The sequence below is a fragment of the Fusarium solani genome (genome assembly GCF_023522795.1).
Source record: "Fusarium solani strain SB1 chromosome Unknown bctg00000006, whole genome shotgun sequence".
Taxonomy (NCBI): Eukaryota; Fungi; Ascomycota; class Sordariomycetes; order Hypocreales; family Nectriaceae; genus Fusarium; species Fusarium solani.
This window is the reverse complement of record NW_027072151.1, coordinates 1,138,281-1,150,958: the sequence shown is the minus strand read 5'-3', so window position 1 is coordinate 1,150,958 and position 12,678 is coordinate 1,138,281. Positions and strand designations below refer to the sequence as shown.

Below are 12,678 nucleotides of genomic sequence, written 5' to 3'. Positions count from 1 at the left end.
ATTGAAGTGTAAAAATGAATCGCTGAATTTTTGCTTGGGTATCTTGACGTCGCTAAAAAGAAAATCCCTATCCATTTCCCATTCGATTACCACAGCGAGACAATTTCGCTCACGGGCATCCCACATCCTGATGCCAACCCCTGTTCTCTGTTATACCAGGCCTCGAGCACCTCCAACTCCACAGCCCCGGGGCTTTCAGTCAAGTTGGATAGAACAGGTCCAACCGACTTTGACTCGAGTGCTGGGTCCAAGACGCCTGGTGAGGATGCACCCCTTGACGGAGGCTGCAGAGCCGTCTCTAAGGCGTGAATGAACTTCTCGGCCAGGGGGTGATGGGAAGTCATGTACTGTCTGGCTGTTACGAGACATCGTCTGACTTCGTCGTTGATTGGGTTTGGGTTTGTGACAATGTCTCGGAAGAGAGGGTGTTTGGAGAGCATAGTGAGAGTCATGCCTATTATGCAAAGAGCTGAAAGAAGGTTAGCAAAGGTCTTGATACGGGGAGCGTAGGAACCTACAGATTACAGCATGGCTCTCAGAGGGCCCGTCAAAGGTAGCCAGTCTTCTCTCACGGTTCATGATATCCTCCAGCTCAACACTCGCAGCATAGCACGACTCAAAGAGTCCACTGAGCATGGATCTGGCCACCATAGACGCTGGTTGGCTGGCATGGCTACTAACGAGCTTCATGATTGCTGCTCGAGAAATAAGAGCCTTTGTTTCCAAATATCTTTGAGGATGTTAGTTGAGTTTTTGCTTCCGGAATCATTCAAACATACCTCATGCGGAGAAGAGTAGCTTGGCGGCGGAAAACAGCCTCGGTTTGCGTGCAGGGGAATTTGAGGCGCAGATGCTCAGGGAGAGCAGCTTGCCACTCCTCGAGCACACAATCGAGATGCAAGGCAGTTCCAAGAATTTCCGAAATGGACTGCTTGCTGTTTTGTTTTTGGTTGAAGTAGGCATCCTGAACTGGCTGCAGGACCGTGTCGGAGAGTTTCAACACCTGAGTGAAGAAAGATATCCTTGATGGGGCGTTGGAAGGCTGCTCTCGTTGAGGGTTGTGCGAGACAGTCTCGAGATATTCGTCGTCGATTTCTTGAGGCAAGGTTCCAAAGTTCGTGGGTGTTTGGTTTCCAGGAGAGTTTTGTGTCCTTCGTTGATTGTTAGCAACTCACCAACTAAGCAACCTCATAAGACTCACCGAAGAAACAGTGCACAAGCGCACCACGTCCTCCTACGCTCCTCAAGCTCAGCCTGAGACTTCCCTGGAAACTCCACATGAAGCATCATGCCTTCTGCCAACCGATGCGCCATGCCCGTCAACATCCAACTCTCCTGACCCATGCCCATCCGTCGAAGGAACCGCGCGTGGATAATCAGAGCCTGCACAACAGGGAGAGACGCCACGGATAGCAAGTCGATAAGGAGGAGAGGCCTCGCTTGCTGGTGGAATTCGTACGCGTTCGATGCTTGCGATGTGGTTGATTCCGCCGGTGACTTTGTGAGTTGACCAATGGCGAGCATGCCGAGGAGAAGAGAGTAGGTCGCGGCGAGTTCCGTTGCCTCCTCTAGTGGAATATCACGACGGTAGCGTGAATTGGCGACGGCGATGAGCCGGTGATAGCGTTGGTAAAAGGTCGGACGATGAACAGCAGGTAGAGTGATCCAATCGACATCAAAGTACTCGGCAAGCAACTCGTCCATGAGGTCCGCCGGTGGGAGGGAGATCTTTTCGAGCATGAGAGCCGCCTTGACGTTGGAAGAGTAGGAGCCAAAGGAGGAAGCCTTGGCATGCGAGGCTTCTTCAAGATCATCGGTCAATGGAGGGCTGGCGCCCATGTGGTGAGGGTGGGAGTAGTAGCCGGCAGGTTCCTGAGCCATGGGAAGAGAGCCGGCTCCGGCTGCGAAGCCAGAGAGGGGATAGCTAGAGTCGCCATGAATGGGCGGGAGGACGTGATCCAGAGGCTTGACTAGTCGTGCGGGCTGCTCGTAGACTGCACCGGGGGAGCTGGATTGTTTCCTCCAGGTGTCGTCGTGTGAGGGCGTAGTTGCGGCAAAGGCATCTCGGCCCTGGACAGCGAGTTCCTATAACAGGGGTGAGTCAACTATGCGACAGTGTTAGTTGACGCGAAGGAAACCTACAAGCTGCTTCTCCTTCTCCTCGAGTTCCTGGACCCTCTTCTGAAGGGCGCGAATGTAGCTTGATATATCAGATCAGCCCCGGCGTCCATGATACGATGTCCGGTCCGTCAAAAACTCACCTCCGCGACGAGGCAATGGAGCCTTCGTGCTCAATCTCGGGGTACACACACTGATCAGCGCCGAGTCCTCGCCTACAGCAAGAGTCGCACACGGGACGCGCTCCGTCGCAGCGAATCTTGCGGTCGCGACACTCTCGACAGGCGAGCGACCTCGCCTTACAAGGCCGGCTGGCTGCCGAACGCCGGGCGGGAGCCGCCGAGGATCCGCCGCTTGCCTTTGAGGTAGTGCTGGTCCTAGTCATGGCTGCTGCGATGCTGGAGGAAGAATCATGAAAGGTAGTGTAGAAACGGGTCGTCGGGAAGAGTGGAAGAGAGCTGCGTTTGATTAATTCGAGGGGATTGGAGGGAGGAGGGGGTTGTTGGACCAACTCCGAGGACCAGGGAAACTGGAATCTCGATTTTTTTTCTCTGGTTGCTCATTCGTAAGGTTGGGTTTGTCTGTTGAGCGAGCCGGCCGCCGAGGGTGGCGGATCGGCGGGCTACGGATGTCGGACTGTCGGTGGGCGGACGGACACGCCGGGATGAAGGGGGTGTGCGTTAGGGACAAATGTCCAGAAGGGGAAGAAGGGCACGAGACGTGATGTTTTGAAGTATAGAATAGATCATGTTGTGAAGAAGAGAAGGAGTTGTGATGCCCTCACTCGCATCTCGCAATCTCTCATCTCGAGATGTCCATTTAGTGTTGCCGATTCTCGAGATTGAGAATGGATACATACAGGTTCCCGGGTCTCAGGTCTCGACGGGCATCGGTCGTCGGCTATCCCCATTGGCGTTTTTCGTGTGGCCCCCCCGTCTTGCGTCCTGTCAACTCCCCGATTTCCCCGATATCCATCGCAGCAAGGGGCTTGTGTCATGGATCTAGCCCGGATCAGATGGAAGGGCATTGGATTGGATCCAGTATGGCGGGATTTGGAATAGCCTCAGGCAGCGAGATTGATGAACCCCCACGGAATGACTCCACCAGGTTCCTTGGTTCAATTCTTTAATGCTACTGCGTGAATAACTTCAGGTTCGCCTTGTTATGCGTAGTCTACTGATACTTCCTCTGAAGGCATCTCCAAGACACTGACTGTCGAACTCTCGTCTCGCCAAGTCCCCGGCATGCAGACGCAATAGCGTGCTCCGTCCCACCAATAGCCCCCAAGAGGCGACATTCACATTCCACACTCTCCCCGAAAGAGGATCACGCTATTCCCGGCTCGTCGCTTCGGCTCTCGCCCCGAGTTCCGCCTCGGATCAGGATCAGCAACTATCGCTCTAGACCCGTTGCTCATGCGACCACCCGAGCTCCCCGTGACCAGCGCCATCTCCCCGCTGAGCTTCTGGCCCCTCCCGCGGCCGGCGCTCGGTGGGCGATATCCACTCAGCCATGATGGTTACGCAACGACACGCGACAGTGGACATGGACGTCGTCTTCAAAAGGTGCCAGTTGACGTGTCAGTGGTGTTTGACGTATCGCTAGGACTGTCTGATCATCTTTTCCCACCAGCTCAAGCGCCGTCTGGATATCGTAGAGCTTCACTCGCCGGAGACCAGTAGCCGGGGAGACGTAGTGTCCCTTCACGGGGAAGTGCTTGACGACGTATTTAAAGCAACTCTCTTGTATGAGACCAGGGACAGGTAACAGGCAAAGGAGCTGCATCAGTCGTATCTTCTGGTGGTCAAGGTCTTGCAACTGTACCCATCGACTTTGATGCTGGTGATGCCGTGGATGATGTTGGGGCAATCCTTAAACACGGCAGCACATTCAGGCAAAAGGTCGACAGATCTCATAACACCCCGGTTAACGCGCCTCAAAGCTGTGAGAGAGGGTATATCCAGAGAAGTAAAAAGCTCTCTGAACAGCTCAGCGGGAGCAGATCCCACGTCCCGAGTGAGCGTCGTTACTCGCCTGCATGCCGACCATTGTTAAGAGGGCAACGCATCCTCAACCATTCGTCGTCCAAGGTACGATTAACGATGATTCGCGGAAAGCCGTCAATTGAATGCTGCTGTGAAGTCGAAACCGTGGCTATGGCATTTACTCTGAATGTCGAGGTGGGCTGACCAACAAGACAACATTCGACAGGTATAAGACAAGGGGAAGCGGGGCGCTGCCTTAGGTCACGGAAATAGGCAGCTGGTAAAAGAATGCAAGAGTTCTCTATCATTGTTGTAAAATCTTTTAAATTACTTGTGGTGACCTTTGTGCTCGATCTTCGAGACGTACATGAAGGTGTTCCAAAGCCAACGGCGTGGGGTTGTCACTCACTGTTCACCACCTTTCCTCCTCCAAGTCCACTATCTTGTTCGGAAGCCCCCATAGCGTCGCCGCCTTACAAATTATCCGCGGCATTTGTGGTGAGCTCCGCAGCTGCCCTGCTGGATAATCTGAAGCATGTTGGCCAACTTCTAGACGCTAATAGCCCGCAACGAGGCCTTGATACTGGTCACTCACACACTCAACCGACAATCTGCTTCAAGACAAGGTCTCGATTCGCCTCTGGACTGTTCGTCGAATCCAACACGATGGAATTGCTTTCAGGGCGGCACGGGCTCTCAATCCATTTCTTGAAGAGCAACCGAGAATCCTCACCTACACGAGCGCTCCTCGCGGCGACCGGGGGACAATCAACAGCGGTTCGCTGGCTCTTCATGGGGTCCCGCGTGCGCAACCTTTCGTCCAGAAGGTCGATGTCCTCGACTTTACACTCGATGTACCAATAAGTAAAGCCCTGCTGCTCAGCGAGGGCTGAACCCTGATCGAGAACCTCTTGGAAGTTGCAGGTACTGTCCACAATGACGCTAAGTCCCTGCCTCATGAAATCCTCTGCAAGTCTCCATTGAAGATTATAGGCGCGTTTTGCTACTTGGTCGAATGGAACATCGCTGTCTTCAAGGAGGGCGGATCTCAAGACATCGTGGTCAATGACAACCCCGCCAATTGACTGCCGCAGGAGTCTCGCTATCGTGCTTTTGCCAGAGCCGGGCGCACCAGACATTTGTATGAGCAGTTTTTGGGCTCTTTGAGGGCCTTGGTCGAGTGTCATAGTGTCTTGGCGAGGTGACGCTGTTGCCGTAGTTGGGAGTGTTGCCTCTGATGCTATGAGTTGGGAGAGGCCAAGTATTCTCCAATGGTGTTGAGAAATTGTGCTCTCCGATTGGTTGAACACACGAACTGCAGGGGAAGTACAGTACAGCAGGCCCTGCACGTCTCTTACAGAAGCAGCTTTGAGACATGGTAGAAACCCTCCCCCAGCAATCAACGCCCAATAGCGAGGGGCGACTCTGGGAACTACTCATGCACAGCCCGGTCTTTGGTTCGTCTGTTAATTTTAACATCCTTCTATAATGTTCATCAGATGTATTGGTGTGGCTTCGCATCACGACAGCCAGTGACTGGTTGCGACCAGCACACCATGGATATCGCAAGACAGGAGCCACCACAACGTCTCGCAAGAGCAACGGTATCATTACATACCAAACACAAATCCACCATCTTATATACCCACTTACACGATGATCTCGGCTCCCCGCATCGGACAATAACCTCATGTAATTGGTGCTCAGAGTTGGAGTACACCAGAGCGAGATGGAGTATCGGATCCCCACACGGGACCACACGGGAAGGGCTTCTCTTAAAGTGGTCGCATATCCCAATTGAACAAATCAGTGTAAGACGTATTTTACCATTCGTAGACAGTATGGCGGCCCTCATTTATCTTGTACCCTTGTGCTCTCTGGCACTCGTGGTCGCAGTCAAGGTTCTATCTCGTGTCTATCAAGCCCTTTTCTCTCCCCTCAAGAATGTCCCCGGACCTACTCTAGCCCGTTTCACCGATTTATGGTACCTTAATCGAGTATCGAAAGGACACTTTGAACGCGACAACATCAATCTACACAGTCAATATGGTCCCATCGTTCGCTATGGACCCAATCGATATAGCTTCGATCACCCAGAGGCAGCTCAGATCATTTACGGTGTTGGCAAAGCTGACAAGTTTTCCAAGTCCTCCTTCTATCGGACATTCACTACTCCCGACCCTAATCAGCCGTCTATCTTTGCCCATGAGAATATCAAGGAGCACTCTCAGTTGCGAAGACTCTACCAGAGCACCCATGCCATGTCAGCTTTGATCTCGTACGAGGACTTTGTAGACGAATGTGCCGATCTGTTCGACCAGAGGCTCCGAGAGATGGCTGCGGACCCAAACTCTACAGAGAACAAGCCGTTGGTCGATATGGGCCACTGGTTCCAGTGCTATGCCTTTGATGTCATCAGCATGATCACATACTCGACAAGATTAGGCTTCCTCGATCAAGGCATGGATATAGCCGGCATAATGGCCTCCTTGGAAGGGTTCCTGGCCTACGCGTGCAGGGTTGGCATCTTCTCCTGGGTCCATCCCGCTTTATTCACCATCCGTAACTGGTTTGCAGGAAATTCCGGTACTGGGATACAATATGTCATCCAATTTACGGAGCGATGTATGAAGGAGCACCAATCCAAGCCCAAGAATTTAGACATTGAGAACGAGGACATCCAACGGATGGACTTCCTTTCCAAGTATGTGGCTCGGCACCGACAGGATCCAGCTACATATGACGCTTGGTATGTCCTCAGTGGATGCGCATCAAACATGACAGCCGGGTCAGACACCACGGGTATCAGCCTCTCTGCGATTCTCTTCTTTCTCATGAAGAACCCAGAAGTAACTCAGAAGCTCCGACAAGAAATCGAGGAACACCAGCAGCGAGCAGCAGACCCCAGGCACTTTAGTTTCAAGGAGACTCAGGATATGGAGTATCTCCAAGCTGTGTTGAAGGAGGGTTTGAGACTGCATCCTGCAACTGGGCAGCCTTTGGAACGAGTGGTTCCCAAAGGCGGTGCAACGATTGCTGGGCAGTTCTTTCCAGAGGGAGTAAGCAAATTTTGCCTTTTCTCAACAGTTCGTTTATTAACACGGCCAGACGATTGTGGGCGTCAACACTTGGGTAGAGCACGTCAACTCGACCATCTTTGGCCCTGACGCAGATGTATTCCGTCCCGAGCGCTGGCTAGAAGGCGACAAGCAAAAGCTAGATGCCATGAACCGTCACTGGATGCCGGTAAGTAGCCACCTCCCTCCTGAGACAGCATGGCTGACTGTTTGTCAAGTTTGGCATGGGCGCAAGAACATGCATTGGGAGACACATTTCTACTATGGAGATATCCAAGCTGATACCACGAATTATTCGCGACTTTGACTTTTCGTTCCCTAATAATAACTTTAACGTGGCGGAGCTGGAGACTCTGAACTACTGGTTTGTCAAGCCCAAGGGGTTCAAGGTGTATATCAAAGCCCGTAAATAGTGGAAGGTTGGTTCATGCACAGTATCGAGGATGATGTATCTGGGAATGAGTTAAAACATGGCTGTAAAGCCTATGAAATTGTGCGAAATTCCAAAATGGTTTGCTAAGCTAATCAAGCAGGAGTTTCGAGTGTAGGTTTCGAATTCGCTCCTCCATCGCCATTGGTTTCTTTCTTTGCGGCAGCTCGAAGTCTCGCTTCACGCTCAGCACGTCCTTCACTGTTCGGATCATAGTAGGCTGTCAAAGATCGTTAGTTGGATGCAGATAATCGTGCCTTGTTGACTCACGCTTCTCTCCAAAGACTGTTGTTCGGATTCCTCGACGGGGCGTGTCGTAGGTTCCGGGGATCACACGGTGAAGAACACATCTGGAGCTTGTGAGTAGTAGAACTAGAATGGTTTCTTGGGATCATACCGGTTGTCCCACATAGCCACAGCACCCACTGTCCACTTCCATCTAACATAGTGATCGTCGGCAGAGTGAAGATGGTAGGCAAAGAAGTCGAGAAGCTTGTCTAGTAGCAAATAAGTGTCTGAAAGCTTGTGTTGGTTTTAGCTTGCTTACCCGACTCCACCTTTTTCAACTCGGCAAACCCAGTTACAAAGCCTGGGTTCACGTTGACGGCCTTGAGTCCCGTCACTGGATGGGTTCGCACAGCTGGATGATGGGTATCGATGGGAGGACGATTCGGCCCTGTTCCCCAGAGGTCGAGAATAGTGTCGTATTGCAACTGCCACGATATTAGTGTCATGTTTCTTTCGAGTAAGAATCATACGTACTCGTGAAGTGTGGACAGCATGAAGACCCTCAACAAACCTCTTCATGGCATCACTCAAAGTATCATAGAGTCCGTAGCCCGATATCCACGCAGTATCGCCCCCAACTTCAGGATGCTCCTCCATACGGAGAAGAGAATAAGAAGGAGGGTTGATTTCAAATGAAGTGTCTGCGTGAAAGTCACCCGACGGCCAAGGGGTGTACTTGGCAATCTCTCGGTGATCCTGCGTGCTCCCTCGAATCACGACGTGCTTGACATCCTTTTGTGCAGGATGACGGTCGAGAATACCATAGTGTTCAAACAACTGGACCTGCTTCTCAGTATCAAGGTCCTGGTCTCTGAAAAAGACAACACCCCGCTCATTAACCAACAGAGCAAGTTCATCCAGTTGTTGAGGCGTCAACTGCGACAGCTGGACATTCTCCAGAACCGATCCAATAGATTCTGTAAGGTCCGTCTTCTTGGCCACGGAGAACAGGGCCTTCTTTTCGGGATCTGCAAAGTGCGCCCTGTCACGGGGAGGCGTGATTTCCTCGCGTAGTGGCTCAGGAGGGGCCCAGTCTTTGATCTTGGCGTTGAAGTGAGGATGGATGGTGATTGGGAACCCAGAGTCCGGGGAGACGTGCTTTCGAGATTCTAGGTGAGCCATTTTGAGAAGAGGCAGATTTGAAGGTTGTTGTCAACCGTTTCTTGCGAATTAGACTTAAGCTGTCACTTATATCACACTCTTCGGCTGTGTGAGCTCGTTTTCATCATTCTACGAAAGATTGCGCGTGCCTGCAAGGTCATGATAGCGAGTTCCGGCTCGGATTGGTTCGTCGTGTAGCCATACAATACACGGTTAGCTTATCAATCATTTAGATGTGGGGGATAAAGTGAATGAGTTGATATTCTTGGGTATTGTGCCATCGCGCTTATCGGTATTTGGTATTCATTACTGGTTATCGAGGAAGATGGCGTGTATCGCGAGATGGATGGCGTAAGAACCGGGCCAATCGGCTGAGAGGCCATACAAACCCAAGCAATTGGAGATCTCTTCCAATCTTTCTTGTATGATTTTCTTGAAGTAGGGAGTTTCGAGAGGGAATGAGATGGTAGACTTGAGTTTTGTCCAGTTCGCACTTTCCAGGTATGCTGGCGGCGATAGACATTAAGACCCCTTGTTCACCCACACAAATCTACTCCTACCAAGTAAGCTTGTTGGCTTCCCAAATATTATACACCTGCCAGTTCTTGGTTGTCTTTGAGTGATCTTTGACCAAATACTTGACCACGGAACGCGAAGTCCGGTACCAGTTCTTCTCGGGGTCTCCAAGACATTCTCCAATCGTAACGGCTGAGAAGGCGTAAGATTCAAGTTATAAATGACAAGAAGAGAACTCACCTCGTTTCCCACTCTGTAGAAGGCGCTTGATGACCAACGGCACCAGATTCATGACCGTATTGCGATGAATATCATGCATCAGAACAATGGAGCCTCCATTCCACAGCCTGTTCGAGAATAGATCCAAAGATTGTCCCACCGCGTGAGGTGTATTGTGCTGCCAGTCAAGAGTATCTATATCGGTATCAATGACGTGGTACCCAAGCTCGCCCAGGACCTTGAGGGTCTGGCTGTTGTGGCTCAAGTACGGTGGGCGCATGTAGATGGGAAATTTGCCAAGGATTTTGATGAACTCATCCTCCAGCTTGGTCATTTCCAGCTTTACGCTGGCCTCGTCGAGGTTTGCCAGGTTTGGATGGCTGTAGCTAAATTATTGTCAACGTGGGCATCTACATGGGATTTCAAACAAAGACGTACGTGTGTGAGGCAACTTGATGCCCCTCCTTAACCATTCGAATGATGGTGGAGCGATAATCCTGGATATTTGCCCAGTTTTTCCCGTTGACGAAGAAGGTGGCTGTGAAACCAGCTTCAGAAAGGAGGTCTAGGAGCAAGTCGGTGTAATGGAATGGTCCATCGTCAAAGGTGAGTGCAACAACATCTTTCTGAGTGCAGCTGTGAATGGCAACCCCAATAGGAATGTCTTTCTGCGGCTGTGCCCACCAAGCAGCTGCAAACTGCAGGCTACACAAGATGGCAGCCAGAATCAAATGCATGGTAGGCAGGTCAGCTCCATGAAGATACAAATAGGGGGTGGAACATCCCTAGTAGGGATCAACAGCCTCAACATATAGCGCAGCATTTCGACCAGGCTATTGACCCTAGCGATCTACTCCATGATGAGCTCTCGACGCCTCAAGAAAGCCTTTCTCCAAAAGGACCGTCTCCCAGATAACAGTATATGCAAAGGGTTAGCCACTTCTATCTCCCTAGCCATCATCCAAAACAAACTCCAGCCATCAATGTCCACCATTTGACAGTGCGGTGCGTTGTTTAGCCCAATGGCCAATGTTAATGGCAGGTGGCTTGGCAGTTTACAGATTGAAGTGCATAGATTACGAGACTTGGCTTGTCCTGAAGATAGGGGCTTGCATTTGGGAAAACAATCATGGGATGGCCGCTTTAATCCATTGTAATTATACAATCGCTTGATATCTTATTGTTGGAAAGTAGAAATGCATGCTTCGCTTGCCTTCGTCGAATTCTTTCGGACTAATCTTTTTATTACCGTGCTCCATAGGAGGTAGTCAAGACTCTATTCTTTATAGTAATCAATTCTGTGTCCCTATCTGTTTACATGTCTCATACATCCAAAAGTCCTTCAATGATGACCATTCGTCGTGCCATTCGTTGTCCCATTCGTTGTCCCATTCGTTGTCCCATTCGTTGTCCCATTCGTCACACCGTTCGTCTTGCCGTTTATCTTCCCATTCGTCTTGACACTCTCGGAAGACGAAGCCAACAGCTCGTCCACCATCAGCTGACAACAGCCCAGATACTGACTTGGATCACACAACGATGACAGGTCCTCAGAAGACAGATGCTGTGTGACTTCTGATACCTTCTCTAGTGCCTCGAGCAACGAAGTATCCCTGTCCAACGCTGACACACAAGCCCCATAGACAATCTCGTGTGCTTCCTGTCGACCAACATACACAGCCAACTTCATCATGACAGCTTCAGCGACAATGAGGCCTCTTGTTGACTCAAGGTTAGCCTTCATGGCATCTTGGTTGACCTGTAGACCAGAGAGTGCAAAGTTGGCTTGATGGAGTGATCCAACCGCCGAGATAAAGGCTACCGGTAGGGCTGCCCACTCCAGGTGCCAAGGACCCGAGGCTCGCTCAAAGTCTGATACCATGGCGTCGAGTACAAGTCCTGCTTGTGCTCTGAGGATCTTGGACTGGGCTAGGATGATCTCGCTTGAGATTGGGTTTCTCTTTTGGGGCATTGTTGAGGATGCTCCTCGATGAGGCACGAATGGCTCAGCAACCTAACAGGGACACGGTCAGCCAGCTGTCAACAGACGCATCGATCTAGAAACTTACCTCGTTCAGCTCGTTAGAGGACATGATGATCAAATCGAGAGCAATCTTGCCGAGCGACCCTCCAACCAATGCCAAAAAGTTGACAACCTCTGCAATGGTGTCTCTGGCAACATGCCAAGTGATCACTGGGTCCCGGAGACCCAAGATGACCGCCAGCCTCTTTCGCACTCGGATCCCGCTGTCTGATGTGCCCAAAGAAGCGAGAGTGCCAGCCGCACCACCAAACTGCACGAGCAGACAGCGCTCCTTGATCTGCTGCAGGCGTTCGGCGTGACGTCGTAGTCCAGCAAGCCAGACGCCACATTTGTAACCAAACGTAATAGGTAGGGCGTGTTGCAGATGTGTTCGGCCTGCCATGGATGTGTCGCGGTACTTTGATGTCATGGATTCGAGGATGCTGACAGTCTCGTTGAGTTGACGCTCTACAATTACGAGACCTTCCTTGATCTGCAGCTGAGAGGCCAAGTCCATGATATCTTGTGTAGTAGCACCCCAATGGATGTATCCAGCTTAGAGAATGTCAGTTATCACTCTCATGCCAAGGAAGTCCACTTACCCTCTTGGTGAGGAACCCACGAAGCCATCTGCTCCACAAGGCCAAGGATGGGGTATCCTACAATCTCAGCCTTCTGTGCCAGCAAAGGCCAGTCTATCTTGGAGACATCGCTATGCTTCTGAATGACACTAGCAGTGCCTTGAGGAATGACTCCCTCGTCCTCCTCAGCCCGAGCGAGAGCGCATTCTGCTTCGATGAGCTTGGAAACATATGACCGCTCAGAAAAACATTCTCGAATCTCTTCAGTTCCGAATGTGTTTCCAAAGAGGGTCGAGTCAAAGACAGTAGCGGCAGCCATGATGATAATTGGTCATGCAAG

The 12,678-nt window shown here is 51.2% G+C and overlaps 5 protein-coding genes across 5 annotated transcripts; 1 reads left to right on the top strand and 4 right to left on the bottom strand.

The window, feature by feature from the left end:
• Window positions 1-86: 86 nt before the first annotated feature.
• Window positions 87-2,503, bottom strand: MRS44_010078 (uncharacterized protein; the record flags this gene model as incomplete). The annotated part of the gene is made up of 6 exons (XM_046281289.2): window positions 87-469; window positions 519-730; window positions 780-1,151; window positions 1,202-2,085; window positions 2,143-2,200; window positions 2,262-2,503. 6 exons carry the CDS (start codon window positions 2,501-2,503, stop codon window positions 87-89), a joined length of 2,151 nt encoding a protein of 716 aa, XP_046131472.2.
• Window positions 2,504-4,702: 2,199 nt separating this feature from the next.
• On the bottom strand, window positions 4,703-5,290 carry MRS44_010077 (uncharacterized protein; the record flags this gene model as incomplete). Its single annotated transcript, XM_046276518.2, has 1 exon — window positions 4,703-5,290. One exon carries the CDS (start codon window positions 5,288-5,290, stop codon window positions 4,703-4,705), a length of 588 nt encoding a protein of 195 aa, XP_046131473.2.
• A 654-nt stretch (window positions 5,291-5,944) lies between these two features.
• MRS44_010076 (uncharacterized protein) lies at window positions 5,945-7,593 on the top strand (the record flags this gene model as incomplete). The annotated part of the gene is made up of 3 exons (XM_046278612.2): window positions 5,945-7,162; window positions 7,212-7,349; window positions 7,399-7,593. The coding sequence occupies 3 exons, from the start codon at window positions 5,945-5,947 to the stop codon at window positions 7,591-7,593; spliced, it is 1,551 nt and encodes a 516-aa protein (XP_046131474.2).
• Window positions 7,594-7,705: 112 nt separating this feature from the next.
• Window positions 7,706-9,020, bottom strand: MRS44_010075 (uncharacterized protein; the record flags this gene model as incomplete). The annotated part of the gene is made up of 5 exons (XM_046273915.2): window positions 7,706-7,830; window positions 7,881-7,960; window positions 8,008-8,107; window positions 8,158-8,323; window positions 8,373-9,020. The coding sequence occupies 5 exons, from the start codon at window positions 9,018-9,020 to the stop codon at window positions 7,706-7,708; spliced, it is 1,119 nt and encodes a 372-aa protein (XP_046131475.2).
• Window positions 9,021-9,305: 285 nt separating this feature from the next.
• MRS44_010074 (uncharacterized protein) lies at window positions 9,306-12,657 on the bottom strand (the record flags this gene model as incomplete). Its single annotated transcript, XM_065619989.1, has 8 exons — window positions 9,306-9,492; window positions 9,560-9,707; window positions 9,756-10,120; window positions 10,173-10,439; window positions 11,064-11,257; window positions 11,317-11,748; window positions 11,804-12,312; window positions 12,360-12,657. 8 exons carry the CDS (start codon window positions 12,655-12,657, stop codon window positions 9,306-9,308), a joined length of 2,400 nt encoding a protein of 799 aa, XP_065476178.1.
• Between the last annotated feature and the right edge of the window lie 21 nt (window positions 12,658-12,678).